The sequence below is a fragment of the Emydura macquarii genome, unplaced genomic scaffold, assembly GCF_026122565.2.
Source record: "Emydura macquarii macquarii isolate MOO-44397 ecotype Brisbane River unplaced genomic scaffold, CSIRO-AGI_Emac_v2 contig_1790, whole genome shotgun sequence".
NCBI lineage: Eukaryota > Metazoa > Chordata > Testudines > Chelidae > Emydura > Emydura macquarii.
The window spans coordinates 27,539,071-27,555,989 of NW_027131927.1; the positions used below are offsets into that span (position 1 = coordinate 27,539,071).

At 40.0% G+C, this 16,919-nt stretch overlaps 1 protein-coding gene across 2 annotated transcripts in view; it reads left to right on the plus strand.

Annotated features, from left to right (window-relative positions):
- Positions 1-16,919, plus strand: part of GRID2 (glutamate ionotropic receptor delta type subunit 2) — a 963,383-nt gene that overhangs the window by 794,473 nt on the left and 151,991 nt on the right. For both annotated transcript variants that reach the window (XM_067557183.1, XM_067557186.1), the window contains one exon: positions 3,110-3,422. In XM_067557183.1, the coding sequence (XP_067413284.1) occupies positions 3,110-3,422 (313 nt within the window). The remainder of the gene's footprint in view (positions 1-3,109; positions 3,423-16,919) is intronic.

A 16,919-nucleotide genomic window follows, 5' to 3' on the forward strand; every position in this document is an offset into this window, starting at 1 on the left:
GCTCTGATAAATCTGCACAAATATTTCTGAGACTTTTGCTATCTGTGAACCAAACACCACCAAATGATCATTCACTGAAAACCAACAGAAAGGGAGTAAGCTGGTGACTCGACCCAGGAGGGGCATCGTGGCCTTTCCTCAGGCCCAGGCTCTGAGGAAGGCCACAGCGCCTTGTTACAAGGAAAAAGTTACTGGGTTTGCACGAGTTTTTTGGCTCCGGCCCCGAGGTGGGGCGGGGCTGGCAAAGCAGTCTGCAGACCCCGGCCCCCAGGCGGGGCAGGGCTGGCAAAGCATCTGTAAACACAATGCTCAGTATCATCTGCAATAGCAGGCCCAGAGGAGACAAGCACTCACAGGGTGGCTAGGGAAGGGAGGAGGGGGAAACAGGCCCACCTGACTCCACTGCGTCCCAGCCCAGGCCCTATCAGTGGCAAAGGGTTCTGCCACTGGGTCAGCAGGGCTCCAGCTGCAACACGCTGACACTGGTGCAACCACAAGCTCAGCCAAACTGTAATTGGCTGCCCTCGGACTATTTCCTCCCACCCTGAACCCAGGTACCTGGAGCCAAGGGTCTTCCTCAGATTCTCCAGGGTATATGGTCAGAGGGAGTCCCACTAGTCCCTCACCGTCCGCAGGTCTGGGAACTCCTTGAGGCCGTCAACGGATGGCAGCTCCTCCAGATCATAGGATCCCGGTAGGTCATCCAGCACACAAGGCTCAGGCAGCTCCGGTGGGTCTAGGTCATGGCTGGACTCAGGGGTCCCTCCCAGTCAGCAGCCTCCGGTAGCCCTTCCCAGTCACTAGGGGCCCAGTGGCCCTGGAGGCTCCGGTCAGCGGATGGCTTGCGCTGCACAAGCCGTGGGCCTGGGTCAGGCTCAGACTGCAGCCTCAAGGAGGGCATGTCCTTCTCTGGCACCAGCTTTCCCTCACTGAGCTGCTAGGCCGGCCTTTTCTACTTTGCTTTTCGTCCTGGCCCCGCCCCTCTGCTCCCGGGGTTTGTGGCCTGCAATGTCCTGATCTGCCCATTTACCTGGAGTGCGTCAGGCTGCAACCCCTGTTCTGGCTCCTCCAGAACCTCCTGCTGAGGTTCTGGCTGCACTTCTCCCCGCACATGTTCATTTATGCGCACCCCATCCATGGCCCCACGAAGTCGCGGGACCTCCTTGTCAACCTCATCCTCGCCCTGGCCAAACTGGCCATCTACAAGACCAGGGAGAGAAGTTTGGCGGGGGGGGTGCTCTGCGACTGTGGGGCCTACTTCCGTTCCCTTGTGCACTCACGCATCCGGGCAGAGTTCCTCTGGGCAGCGTCTGCTGGCTCCCTTGACACCTTCCGGGGGCAGTGGGCACTGTCCAGGGTTCTCTGCTCAGTTTCCCCTTCTGGTTCCCTTCGTTTAAACCTGTGACCCCCACACCCCTTCCTGGTTTTTTTCATTAATTGTCCCCCGTAATCAGTTGTATCCTGGGCTCAGTGACTCCTCCCCTTAGGCTGGGGGAGGGGCCTTTAGCTGCCCGCCCACTTCCCAGGTTACAAATAGTACAAAGGGATATGAATACAATCAAAGTGCATTCATGAGCCCAGATTCTCAGCTGGTGTAGATCAGTGCAGCTCCACTTAAGTCAGTAGATCTACCTTGGTTTAGACCTACTGAAACTTTGCCCCATTGCTTTTATGCAAATAAATATTTGAAAATACTTTTTTCGCCCCACTCATCTCACCATCAGCCCATCCCCACACACCCTCTTGTAAAAGATTATTGAAGTTTAAGTTCAGACATCATTATTAACTTTTGCATTCAGTACATCAAGCCCTGTGTAAAGTTTATTGTGATTAATAGTGTGGCTGTACCATGTGTGGCAGAAAATATTGACAGATAATGTCAAAACAAAGTCAAGGGATTTACAAAGTGGATTCTAATCCTTGCCTACTTTTTATTTATCACAGTTTCATTCCCATGCTATACCGCTTAAGAGATCACATACATCTCAATTTTTTGGGTAGCAGTAATCCCCACCTTCTTTGGACAGAGATGAAAGAAACTCAAGAGAGTCAATAAATTAATACATTTGCTGATCTTTTTCAGCATTCAGACTATTTTAGTTTCCTATAAAGGACCTCATACAGCTTTTATCACAGTAGAAGTGGATTACATCAAACCAGTAACAACTTTAAGTATGTTAAATATTCCTTTCCATATGAAAAAATCTAGAGTTTACAGTCTTTTTATTCAATATTTGAATTTCTTTTAAAAACAGTGTTAACAGATCTGCTTGAAGTGCCTTTTGTATTTTTACCGCAGTTATAATTGCATGTGTGAAAAGTAAGTAAAATAGCACCTGCTGTAGTTGTGACTGTTGTCTCTAGGGACCTAACGTCTCAGTGACATGCTGAGAATTGGGATGATTAGCTAAAGGCATGTTATTAATCCCCTTCAGCTCTTAAATGGATTCTTTAAATTACGTAGATGTTAGAGGAACAAAGCCATTCTAGGACGCTTGCAACACAGGTAGCCATATGGTACAGTCGCTCAGTTTTCAAGTGCTATAAAAAAATCTAGTACTGAAGGAGCCACATAGGACATTGATTATTCCACAGTTAATATACAGCCAAAAAACCAAGGACAGATAAAATGCAATGACATGCAGTGGCCCTTTGTCATGACCCCCAGGTCATCAAAATTCTAGGTATCATGTGGCTTCTGTCAAGAAACTAATTTCCTCCGAGTAGGAATACCGTACACAAGGTCTGCCTGTTGCCTCTATGACAGTGATGGCTCCGATAAGCTATGCCGAGAAAAATGACCAGAAGCAGATTTCCTCCAGCTATTTGTATTTGAAATATTTTTCTTGATTTTTGGACACTAATAACACTGGAAAATGAATGTGCCTGAGTCTAGCCAGGCAAGGTTTGGCCATAGAAACATAAGATTCATGTGCAGATATTCTTTTCCTCTCCTTAATAGCATTTTCAACTTTGCTTACGGTATACTAAAGACTTTGGCCTGGGCATCAGTTTTCCCATGAAAATTTTAGGTGCTATAAAGCAAATTGGAGCCAAGACTTTTTCTGTTGCTCATGTTAATGATTTCTTTTCTCTCTCTCTTTCTTAGAGAGCCGACATAGGGATTTCTGCTTTAACCATTACCCCTGATCGGGAAAATGTGGTAGATTTCACAACCCGTTATATGGATTACTCAGTGGGTGTGCTGCTTCGGAAGGCTGAGAAGACAGTAGACATGTTTGCCTGCTTGGCACCATTTGACCTTTCACTGTGGGCCTGCATAGCTGGCACTGTGCTTCTGGTAGGACTACTGGTCTACCTCTTGAATTGGCTCAATCCACCACGCCTGCAGATGGGATCAATGACTTCTACAACACTGTACAACTCCATGTGGTTCGTGTATGGCTCCTTTGTGCAGCAAGGTAAGAAGCAAAATTCATTTTAACATAGAGGAAAATATAAGTGATATTCCAGTTACCATGGAGTTTATGACCCCCTCCTATTCATGGGTGAATTAAAAGTATCCATGAAGTCTAAGCCTTTGACATTCCTCAGTGTCGTGAATGTATGGTGAAAAAGCTCAGAATCACTTCACACTAGCCTGTTTTACTTTGTATTTGTCTAATTTCATAAAAGGCAATGTTTCTCACCACAACTCTCAGAGTAGAGTAATTCTAATCCTTTACTAGCAGGTTACTCATAACTAATCTTAATAGTAAGTTCTGCTGCCGAATCTAGCTTTGTGTCTAAATTTAGATTCTTCACTAATGCACTAGGAGTCCTAGTGCTATGTTCTCTGACACTCTCCCTGTCTTCTGCTGACTCATCTGAATATTACTATGCCTCTTATAGACTCACCGAGGCTTCCCTGACCTTCTTGGATACTTTCTCTGTCCCCTCTAGCATTCTGATTGATCCAAATTACTCCTCTGTGCCATTTATACTTTGTATCTTCAAACCATGCCCCCTTGGGCAGAAGTTTAGTCAGATATCCCTAAAGGATCACAGACTGTTCACCCAGACTTAATAGACAACCTTTGTGCCAATACGGCTTAATATACTGACATAGAAATTCGAGGTTAACACTACTACGAATCAGACTCAGAAAAAAATTATACATAAGCTCTGAAAAGGAATGTAGAAGATTCAGTAAACTAGAAATAGTTGGGCAAGTGGAACAATAGCCTTTAGTATTTGTACATGCAGTCTTTCATGGGTCACTACAGACACCATACATGCACAGATCTGCTAATCCATGGAGCATCTGCTATACAAACAACAATCACTGATGCAGTCTCAAAACTCCCACAAAGCTCTTGGACTTAAGACTGAACCTGGATGAATATTATATATAAAGTGTCTTCCATTGACTTCCGTACTATTAAATTGAATATTTTAGAAATTGCATTATTTTCCCCTTTGGTAGTCATCCAGATGAGAATGCACAGAAACAAAATTTAATCTCCTAAAATACTCAACGCTCTCTTAAGAAAATCAGGAGCAAGACTACTAAATAGGAATAAAAGCACCAAACTTTGAGCAGTCTGCAAAAAGGTTAAGTTTGAGATGGGGAAATTCCAATAAAGAAAATGTTTTTAAAACCCCCTATATATAGATGTTATTCTGAAATCACAGTCATTGATGCTCAATCATGGCAGGTTGAGGGCAGTTAAGGAGATTGTTTCATATGAAATTGGAAGATCTCTTTAAAAATAAAAAGGAGTTCAGGGACAGGTCAGAGGTAGGAGAGTGTTTAAATATATGTTTAAAAAGCCTGTTTTCTATCGAATGCATTTGCAGTGTAACAGCTCAAGGAACCCAGCTGTGAAAAAGCAGTACTGTATACAGTAGTTGTAGCCGTGTCAGTCCCAGACAAGGTGGGTGAGGTAATATATTTTACTGGACCAACTTCTGTTGGTGAAAGACACAAGCTTTTGAGCCACAGAGCTGAAGAACAGCACAGAAGTTGGTCCATTAAAAGATAGTACTTCTCCCATCTTGTCTCTCAAAAGCAATATTGTCCATTACAGAGCTTCACTCATTGCATCTGTCTGACTATTACATTCAAGCTTGTGATTTAGATTTTAAATGCATGAATGAGAGGCAGTTTACACAGGTGTAACTGAGAGCACAGTTTAGCATATGGGACATTTATTACTGGTCTTGGTGCACGAGATAACAAATGATACACAAAGAACCAAGTTTAACTTTCAGATCCCAGCATGAGTTTGCAGAGTTGACAGTTAAGAAAACCAACTTTTGTTTCCTGAACAAATTTGATACGAACTCATGGAGACACAAGATCCCCTCTGTCACCTTCACCACTCAGGCTCAGCTCTTGACTTTGGCCTTTATGTTTTTTCCAATGTGCTGCTCACAGCCAGGCATCAACTACACCTTTCAGATGGAACCCATTTTTCAATGAATGATATGTATCCTTTCTGTCAAATTCACAATGCCATTTTACATGGGTTTATTGCTTGATATTGACCCCACCACCTGTACCCTATCCCCAACTTCCTTAATTCCCTGTAATTCCCTAAAGCCTTTTAGGAAACTGCACATTAAACATTTCAAAGAGGCAAGGTTTGTTTAATTATCCGCTTCAGGCTCATGAATTATCGGAATGGTTCACTTTTAGCACTTCCTCATAAGCCTCTGCTCCATAATGACTTGACTTGTTTAGGGTTATAGCTGTTTTTGAGGCCATGACCCTCTGTTTGGTAATCAGGAAGCAGATAAAGAAAAAGTTCCCAGCCACTCTCATGGGCAATATTAAACCAATATGAAAATTCAGGAGGGGAAAAGAATGAGCATGGGAATGGAGTGTGAGAACCACAAATGAGGTAGGCAGAAACAAAATAGACCAGATGATAGATGGGCAGAGTTGTTGGAAAGACTGAAGAAAAGACCTTTCCTCAGGAGATTCACAACCACCACTTCTGCTGATGGGACAAGGCGTGTGAGGAGTTACTCAGTACAAATAAAAGCCATAGGAGGGACATGATGGCTGACAGCACAAAAGCTACTGTGGGAGGCAAGTGGAGGTAGCCCAAAAGTTTGAAAAATTGAGAGAGGCTTTTACTTAAAAAGGGACAGCTTGTCCCACCATGTGGATTTTCAGCACTCACTTCTCATAATCCTCTGAAAGAATTGTGAATGTTCCTTTTGTTTCTGTTGAGCATGGAGAGTCGAGGGAGACGTCTCTCCTTCAAACAGCAGGTGGAAGGACATCCCTTAATTTGGTAGAAGAGAAAAACGACATGAATTTAATAGGGTTGATACAAAAATATATGAAGTTTACAGGCTGATTTAATCATAAAGACTCAGAGGACCTCAGGATTCCAGTGCAATAGCAAAAGAGATTCATTTATAATGCCATCCAGTATTTCACATTCAATTTGAAAGTAACAAAAACTATATTAGCTGAAGTTCTATTATTTACCAACCCTAGTGAATATAGAAAAAAATGAAAGTAATTTCCATTGACAGATTAACTGGCTATAGTGGTAGGTTTGCCTTCTGCATTCACTCGTCATCAGCTTTTCATGCAGCAAAGAAGTCTGCAGGACTTATTTATTTTAGAATAGCAAATCTGTTGCTGTTAATTGTGATTGGCACATCTTAACTAAGGTAGCATGGGACATTTTAAATACTGTCACATTCACTTAAGAATTCCTTCTGCTGCTGATTTAAAACATGACAAGATACTCATTTCTGTTATCAAAACATACAGCCACAAATACTTTTATGTCCTGCCCTGAAAGAAACAAAACCGCATGATCCTAAGACTGCTGGGGCTTTGATAACACTATATTCTTCGTTTGGGCCTACCAAACTTGTCCTGGCTTCTTTTTTCATATTTTATGTAGACTAAAGATACATGAGCAGAGGCTGATTCCAGGCTTAACCACAGGTTTAAATGGAAAACAGTCCTTTAGAATAAAAATATATGTTATGATTTAATGAACTGTGTACTCTATTTAGATTGGAACAGAAGGAACTGTTTTCACCTGTTAATTGTAAACTTACTAAAACCTCTACAGTTTACAAGATAGCTATGGCCTGTTGTGTTAATTAGTAATTTGTGTTAACTTTGGCTCACTGATGTGCTTTTCTAATCCCATTTGTAAATTTTAGCCTTTGCATTTTCACGAGCTCAAAAACATTAGAGAAAATAAACACATTATTGCCCATACACTGGAGTCAAAATGGACAAGTTTGATGGTGGTTTTTGAACTGTGACTGTGAATTAATTTAATCTTTAGCAACAAAAATTAACTTTTTTTAAGTGTTCCCTGAAAGGCAGACAGTGAAGCATAATATGCAACTCCATTCTCTTTTAAAGAATTACACAAGTGTAACTGAGAGCATGCTTTGGCATACAGGACATTTATTGATGGTCATGATGCACGAGATAACACATGATACAGAAAGAACCAAGTTTGACTTTCAGATCCCAGCTTGAGTTTGCAGAGTTGACAGTTAAGAGAAACAACTCCTGTTTACTGAGCAAATTTGATACGGACTCATGGAAACACGAGAACTCCTCTGTCACTTTAACCACTCAAGTTCAGCTCTTGACTTTGGCCTTAAGTTTTTCCCAAGTAATGTGCTGACCACAGGCCAGGCATCAACTGCACCTTTTGGATGGAACCCGTTTTTCAATAGATGGTATGTATCCCTTCTGTCAAATCTACATGCTGTTTTTAAAGTCACTTTTCAGAGTAGAACTGTGGTTTAACAGGAAGACCTAATTTCCTTGAGTGTGGTGTTCTTACACCTCCATCTTTTGTGGGCTAATGAGGCTAAAGGGTTTATAAGTAGGCCTCTGGTCTTATGCCCTGTTTGTTGGAAGAAACGCTAAGTGAAAGCTAAATAGTTCCAGGATGGACAATGTGCCTATTCTACCAGGAATAGAGAGCTAGGTATAGTACAGTGGAGGCCATCATGAGGAAGAACATTCCTATCATGTGGATTATGAGGTTTCTCTACAGGTTTTGCTGTACAGCTCTCTTGCTCGTTTCTTCTGAACCTCTGACAGAAAGAGCCACACAGATTAAAAGAAAAACAAAAAAACAGTAGAAGTTGGGATAAAATCTTTCAAACTCATCTATGCATGAGTGGCTTCACTGGTGAGTTAGTTTGTTTTTAAATCTGAACCATTCACTCAACCCTGATGCAGACAATTTGGATGTTTACAGATATTGAACAGCAAATCTGTGGCCAGTGGATTAAAATACCTTATATTACTACTGCATATGTCCATTGAACTCGATCTCTAATAAAACTCATGGCCTTACCACAATATAATGTGATGTGTCAAAGGGAGAAACAACTCAGTGTCCTTGGCCAGCTAGTGGCCCGGGTTGAGTTACACTAAAAATGAATACTGATCAACTCATAGCTTTGTGCTGTGCAGCCAGGCATGAACATTTGTAACCCACCCTTCTCTTTGTAAGCACTTTATTACCATATGGATTACACAGCATGGCCTGACTAAAGATGAAGTCAATTAATAGATTCAGATTGTGGAGAATTTCCAATTTATGTTGAAGTTTAGCTTCCTGATTTTTGACTTACTCGTGTTCAAGGAAAACTATCAAGTGGCAGAGGCCTCACATTATCTATCACACAACCTAATGGGAATGGAAATATTTTCATGGATTAGTTTTAATTCAGTGAAAACAGGAGTTTTTAGTTGCTGGTGTGTGTGTGTGTGTTCACAATTTCCTCTGCAGTATTGGAAACCCACTTGCAGCAGAATTCACGAGTTACAGAGCCCAGGGGACATGACATAACAGCAGGGCCTAACCCTGACCTCTCTGCTACAGGACCCTTTATCTCTGCCCTCTCTCACCACAATTTCTTTCTCTGTCTCCCCACTCCTAACATTTTCCCCACATTTCCATGCCCTCTGCCCCTCTCTAGACTCCCATTGGTGCTCCACGTTTCTGCTGTCTTCACCTTTCTTATCCCTTCTAGCTCTATTTTTGTTGAGGGGTGCACTCGAGGGATTAAAGTGCGTGTAAAGCACAGCTCACCCTGTCACCATGATGTATGTGTTTAAAATATCTGAAAAAGGTCTTAATGCTATTACTTATAATGGTGTTATGAAATAAATGATCTAGAAGCTTCACTGATTTCCCTTGTTTATGGCTTTTTGTTCTGATTAGATTAGAACTCTGGTCACTATCGGATCTTTCTGATTGGCTATCAGGGATGTCAGTAATGATCAATTATGTTTATAATGCTCATTAAATGAGCAAATTTTACTGTTTTTCCTATTTAAATTCCATTTTATAAGACCAGTAAGATTCCAAGCACTGGCACTTCCAGGCAATTATAATATTTCTTGGATGGTTAAAGCCATGCTGCCTTCAGTCGTGTTCCTTTTATTGACATCTAAGGTGTGCTATAATGTTGTACAAATGCACTGCTTGAAGTGTATTGTTGCTTAATGAATTACTCTGTCATATTTATCTTCCTCTTGGCATACCCCTAGCATCAGGAAACCATTACCTGTGAAATTCTTTTCTATTGATATTATCTCTTAATTAACTGTGCACCAATTTCCACTGATTCAACATTCAGAGCAAAATTCTGTCACTAAAACTGTTTTGAGTAAAAGTAGCACTATTGAACTGCTATATGTTGTTAATTATTATTGTTAATGCTGTTCAAACTTATGCCAGCTCTTCAGCATAGATTTACACATCTGTAGGCTGAGAGAGTAAGAAGAATAAACTTTTTGACACCAAAGTTGTACAGTCCAGTACCAAGCATGGTACTCACAAAATAAAAGTCTGATGGCATAGTGGCGGGTAAATCAATCTCCATGCTTTCCCGATGCCTTTGAAGGTGGAACTAAAAGAAATACTGGCTACTGTTATCAAGCTACTCTATATCCTGAGTACATTACCTACAAATAATCCTTGTCGTTAGTTTTCATACCACTAACTGTTAATCTATCACTTTATCTTTCCAATATTCATAGTATTATTAAATCTATAAACATGTCCATGTGTATGTGTGTCTATACTCTGGTGCTGTCACTCTGAAAGTGACACTATAGCCTTATGATGCTGTCACACGGTGTTTATCCATATGCCCCTTAGTGCGGGCCAGACATGTTAACCACTTTATAAATTATGGGCCAAATTTCCAAAAATTGATTGCTATGTTGCATTTATCAAACATGTACAGAATGTTTGGGATAAATGTATGTGTTTGCAAATATTTCACAGGTACATTTTGTCACGTATGCTTGAAAATTTAGTCCTAAGTCATAGTCACAGTGCATACACTATGTTCAGAGTAGTGGGGTGTTTATTAGTAATTTAAAATCACTAGCATTAAAATGCTAGCCAATTTGCTTGACGTTACACCCATATTGAAGGTAAGTGTCACGCAGTCCTGGCAGGAACCTGAACTAGTCAGTTACCACCTAACTTTTCAAGTGATGACACAGTGGGATAGTATATTTAGATACAGTGCATCTGACATACCTGCTGTGAGGAGAAAAAGGATGACTGGATCTGTAAAATCCCAGAGAACACCTTCCTTCCCCAGAGACCAGCTCCCATCCGGCTTAACTTCACTGTGAGAAGATGTCTCCCTTGATATAGTACAAATGCTGATTGGGATCAAGAGAGGCAACAGAGAAAGTATAATTTAATGCCTGGGAATCCATCCATATGAGAGAGGAAAACTGTCTCCCCCTCTTTCTGCACCCTCCTGAAAAGTATACTAAGTTAAGTATCTTTTACAGGGCAGTTTTTAAATTTAAAGAATTTTTAATAAATCTATCTAAAATATATGACTTACAGGATGGATACATTTGAATCAGAACAAGTAATTAGCTTTCACTTTACTTTTCCGAGTGCGGAGCATATACAATATATATCTAATTGATGAAACGAAATGGAACAACAGCCTGGAAAGTGATGTTTTCTTCCACTAAAAAATAATCTAACTTACACATACACCTGGGAAAGCTTAGAATATGTTCAGTAATTGCAGAGGTTAAACTTGCAGATCAGCCTTAGTCACTTGTTCTGCTACTAGAGTTTCCTGAACTGCAATTTACACTGTAAAACCTGGGAATTTCAGGGTTTAGAAAACTTTTTTTTTTTTTTTTGGTTAGCTTTTCAATCTGTTGTCTACATCCACTCTTATTAAACATCCTGGCCTTCTGTTTGGACAGCACAAATCTAATCCACAAATTGATCCAACCTTTTCACTAGAGGATATGGTAGGTGCCAGATGAGTATGAGTTTAGATGGGAACTCTTGGTAGATTTCCATTCCCTTCAGTTCTGCAGGGAGTCCCTCCTCCTTGGCAGTATGGCTACACCGGTAACCACCCACATAGCTTTTCTTCATAACACCAGCTGGTATTTTGGTACAAGGAAAGATTGCTTCCAGAGTATAAAAACAGGAAAGGCTCAGAGATTTTTCAGGCTGCCAAAAAAATATTCTCCCTTCTTCAGCTGCTGAGTTTTATTCCCAGACCTCTGCCAATATTAAAATGCATATAACAGGAGCAAGCCAAAAATCACTCTACAAAGAAAGCAGATCAAGACACGGGATGAGGCTTTTGAACGTGCTGGCCAGCCTGTTGCCATTGCTGGTTGCTGAGATTGGGGTCCCTTGCCCATTTCTGCAAACGTGAAACCCTGAGAGCTGTTTTTTCTCTGTCTCCCAGTTTATGAGTTAAGGAGGATTATCTTCACTACAGCAGGATCCCAGCACCTAAATTTTTGGGGGGGAATGGAAGGGGAGAAATCACGGATTTGGGCTTTACCCTTTAAGTGCTTTTAAAGTTATTAAAATGTTGTTGGGCTAAAAATGTATTAAACCTGCCCTGTAAGGCACCAACTGAAATGAATATATATGTTAGTTTTAACTAAAATTCTTCTTCTCTGTCAGCTGTGTAGGGCAAAGGTAACAACAAAGATGACAGATAGCAAAGCTTCTGCACACATGCTGCTAATGAACAGTGATAATAGATCCTCACAGCTGAGTGGGATCATCAGGTTTTCATGTCTGGAAATAGCTGCTAGCAGAACTCTTTAATATAAACGTGTTTAATTTATTGAAATAGCTCCCCCCCCCCCCCGCCCACTTCTCTGCAAAAGTAAACTTCCATTGGCCAGTTTGGCAGGCTGATTTGCACTTCTGAAGGATCTGACCCACTGATTTCAATAGAGTAATTACTCTTTCACCGAAGAATCAGGCCATTTAACTCTGTGGCCTGGTATTAGAGTTTTAAATAAATACACTACATTACAGTAATATTCAGGTCTACCCGAAATCCTTAAAAGACTGAAAGCCTTCTCTGTGTGGTGTAAAAAAAAATCACTGTATTAGTTTAAGACATCTAAGTGTTGTGAGCTTTTCAATAACATTATTGGACAAATTAAAGATAGAATTTCAGTCAAAACTTCAAAATGTATTTACTGTTGTAACTTAATAACAGCTCCTAAATTAGTGAGTGGTGAACTCCAGAAGATTAGGAATTGAATTCGGACAAGCACCTCAAAGTTTACAGGCGTATCAGAGTTATTGACTCTGCAAGATTGAGCTATTATATCCGAGGTATTTATGGTGCACCTATATAAGGTGTCATAATTGGTGCTAGAAATTTGGAAATACTCCTAAGAACAGGTTTCTCTTAAGGTTTTTAGTATGTCTTAGTAGGTTAGAAATAGCACAAGTAACTGCTTTTCTTTGCAAATTTAATCATTTCATGTTCCATTCCCATCCAGAATTTGGAAGCATAGAGATGAATGTAAATGAAAAGTAATGAGGAGCAAAGATAAATGATCTCACAATGTTCAGAAAAGCTTTGTTCAGCATTAAGAATGAGTGAAGTTTTGGTAGAAACAGCGTGTTCTCTTTTTTCCTCAACCGGTTTGTTCATCCCTAATATAGTCACTGAATTGTCTTTTAGTTTCCTTGGTGTTCTGTTTGCTCAGTTTCAGCCAAAAGGAGTCTTCCCTCCTTACATCAGAGTGTTCATAATGCCCTCCCCCTCTGTGTAGGCACTTAGATCCAGCAGTGCTTTAATATCTCATTAGTGACATTAAATTGAACAATGTTAATTATATGTACATATGACCCTTTTGCAGGTAACTGTGCACAATTCCTGTTACTATTCCTATGGGGAATACACACAGTATTCTGAACACCCTATTGAAAAGGCACCACTGTCTCATAGCTTCTTGCTCTGTTAAGGACTAGTACAGTAAAGACTAATTATGGTTGGATTTTCAAAAAGTTGAGCATTTATAGCTCCCATTAACTTCAGCGGGGTTTATAAGTACTCAGCACTTCTGGAAATCTGGCCATGTGTGAGTGTTTGCAGCACTGGATACTATATTCTGTAAAATAATAACTAACAAATGTGTATCTCATGGGTTTACAGTAGTTACAATAGTGTGCTTACATATACATACAGTGGGGCATAGTATAAATCAGTGGGCCTGATTTTGATCTCATTCTGGTCAGAATGGATTCAGTGTGTGGGGACTCTTGCACCAATACAGAAATTCTCCAGATGTCTGATAGAGACTATATCTCAAACTGTATGTTTGTACACGTGTAGACACAGAGTCACAAAATGGAGTTTTTGAATGTGAAATTATTGCACTGAGATGTGTAAAGGTGGTGACTAACAGTAGGATTAAATAGTCAGACACATTTTAAAAAAAACACGCTACTGACCAAATTGCATGGCAATACTGCAAAAATATTCATGATTATATAATCCAATTACATGGTGTTTGGTAATCCAGGGTTTTAATAAAAAAAAACTAATACAAAATTTAATAAAAAAAATGTAGTTAAGAATGGATTTCATCAACTTTAACTCTAAGCTAACACAGTACTTTTTGGTGAAATGTAAACAAGAGATGGGCCCCCAAGCCACAAAATTTAGATCTGGCTCCAGCTTTTGAATATCCTATTGTTGAGGGATGCTTGAATGTTTGGTTTTGGTTTGCTCCAGTTTAGAGTGACTAAAGAACTGCAAAATTTGGATGGGAGTTCAGATTCCAAACCTTTCCGAATTTGAGGATTTGGTTATAATAAACATTGTGATCATTATAATTGTCAGCAAAAGATACATTTTGAAATGTTGATGTCTAAATCCATATCTCAGCACTTGCATACATGTGGCCTGATTTCCAGAGATGCTGCATACTCAACGTTGCCATAAACTTATAGGAGACTTATCTAAATTTGGATATAACTAACCAACATTAGGCACCTAAATCTGAAAGCTGTGTGTATAGTCATTACTCCTCTTCTTTTCTGACAGCAGAGTAGGACATTGAAAAGCACTTTTATAATCCATTTTCCATCAACTTCCAAACTACAATTATTTCACCTATTTTAGGACCACAGTAAACTCTATCTATCTTCCTATCTGTCGGTAATTACATAGAACCAATCACTTTTGTTTCTAGGCACTAAATTATTACCCATTATTAGTAATATACTTTTTCATCTATAATGAATTGCATTTTTCATTAGAAAACTTAGTAGATTTTACAAACTCTGTAGGAGGATGGAGTTCAGTTATTGCAAAAGCAGCTAGTGCCTTATATGAGTCACTGCCTTTGAGACTCTGGGTTTCTGTAGGGCTTCTGCAAGATCTGGAGATTCATTCTTACAGCACTTGGGGTATCAGACCACCAATGCTGGATATTAGAAACCCAAATTCAGAAAATGACACACTTCCCATTCCACTCTTTTTCCTCTAAATCTTGTTTTATCACTGGAAAGGGAATTATAAATATACTATAACTAATATGTTATGCTAACATAATCTTAATCAGGTAATTAATAAAGAACTGTTTGGCCTTTAAGGATATTGATTTAATGGGAATTAATTTAATGATTGAAAACAGTTTGTGTAACATTATCATTGGTAGTGATGCAGAAAATTGGAATGTCAGCTCAGCTGAAAAGAGGTTAGCTTTTCCATTATCACACTGGCCCAATGCTTATGGAATGCAGTTAATAGACCTCTATTTTATTATTTCAATATATATTTAAATGTTTTGGTTTTATCTAAAAGTCACTGAGTAGAAACAGTGGGTAACAGTATTTATCACTGTGGTGTTTTTAATTAGTGGCTTGAGTTCCTGTCTAATCTAGATTTATGAAAGTTCATTGGATTTTGTATTTGACTTGCCAGTCCTCCTCCCTTGCCTCTCTCCCTAGAGACATACACATACTCTCTCTTTCTATTTTCTGCCTTTCTATTCTCCATGTTACTCATCCAGTGTAGGATAAAGTAACAAAAAATACCTAATAGGGACAGTTTTATAGCTATGAAAAAGATGCCAGAATAAAAAGATTAAGAGCTGACTCAGTGCACTTCTGCTGGATGTTATGAATAGAGTATTTTGAGGCGATATGATGCACATTCTAGTCCCACCTTAGAAGCTCATTCTTGTGACCCACTCAGTTTTGAAGTGGTAACATTGTACATAATAGAAAGCCAGTGTTGCAGTTGCAAGAGATTTGGGACCATTTTGAACCCTGGGATATGTTGGTGTAACTCCCGTTTTCTTGGTTTGGTGGATGTTGTATTTGCTTATCCCAGGGCTTAATTTGCCCTTAGGTGGCAGTCTAATGCAAATTATTTTTCCCTTTTATAGTACTTCTACAGCTAGCTATTTAAGTTATATACACATATGCATGCATACGGAGAAGGGGAGGCTGTGCCTTTAACAACAAATAATTGAAAAAAACCCCAGAGAGAGGCCATGTCTGGTAGGCTTTTGCAAAGATACATTTTCAAACAAGTTTTCTATTGCGGAATTCTGTCACTGTTCTTACCATATCTTGGCAGGATGTTCTAGAGCGCAGAGGTACAGTGGCCAAGTGATTTAGTCCCTCTGTCCACAGACTGAAACCCCACGCAGCACAGACAGCAAGTTGCCCAGACATGATGTCTAAAAAAAGACACAGGAATAATTTGTCAAATAGATAACAGGGACTCAAACTCACAAATACTTTATAATTTAGCAGTAGGGCCCAAATGCTAGACATATCACATCAAGAGTATAAACAAGAGGAGCTGCTCATGGAAAGTTTTGTAGATGTAGTACTTATTACTTTACCAATCACAGGAAAATCCCTGCAAGAAGTGAAAAAGCAGCAAGAGGCAGATGAATTGCTGAGCCATGTCATGAAGTTGCAAAGAGGGCTGGACAAAACAGACCAAGTCAGAAACTTCTCTGAAGTCAGATTGGACAGTTTCTGTGGATCTTATCAGAAATCAAGGTTGTTGTGGAAGGAGTCCAGACCAATTATTGCTACATCAATGCAACAGGAAATCCTTGACAGAATGCATGAGGGATGCAAGGCATTGCAAAATGCAAGGAAAGCGCTAAGCATTCGTTTGGTGGCCTGAACTGATCAAACAACTACAACAGGAAGTTGAGAAATGTGATATTTGTGCTTGCCTGAGTACCAACCCACCAGAACTGTTACTACAGTCTGCTCTATCAGGCATGTCTTGACAGATAGTCAGGCGTGATCTTTTCTATCTGGATAATACAACCTGTCTGTTGCTGATTAATTATTTCTCAAGATTCATTGAAATTGTCAGGTTGCTCAACACCGCATCAAGTACACTTGCTGAGAGAATAAAAATCCATCTTTGCCTGTTTTTGGATTCCAGAGCAAGTCATTTCTGACAATGGATTTCAATTTTCCTCTGAGACGTTTAAGAGTTTTGCAAATACCAATGGTCATATCTAGCCTCCAGTTCCCTTAGAGCGATGATGAAGCAGAATGTGTGGTAAAGACAATGAAACAACTTCCTTCTAAATCTTCAGATTCTCATCTTGCCTTTTTGGCTTACCAGTCAACACCTCTAGTGAATGGATTCAGCCCTGCAGA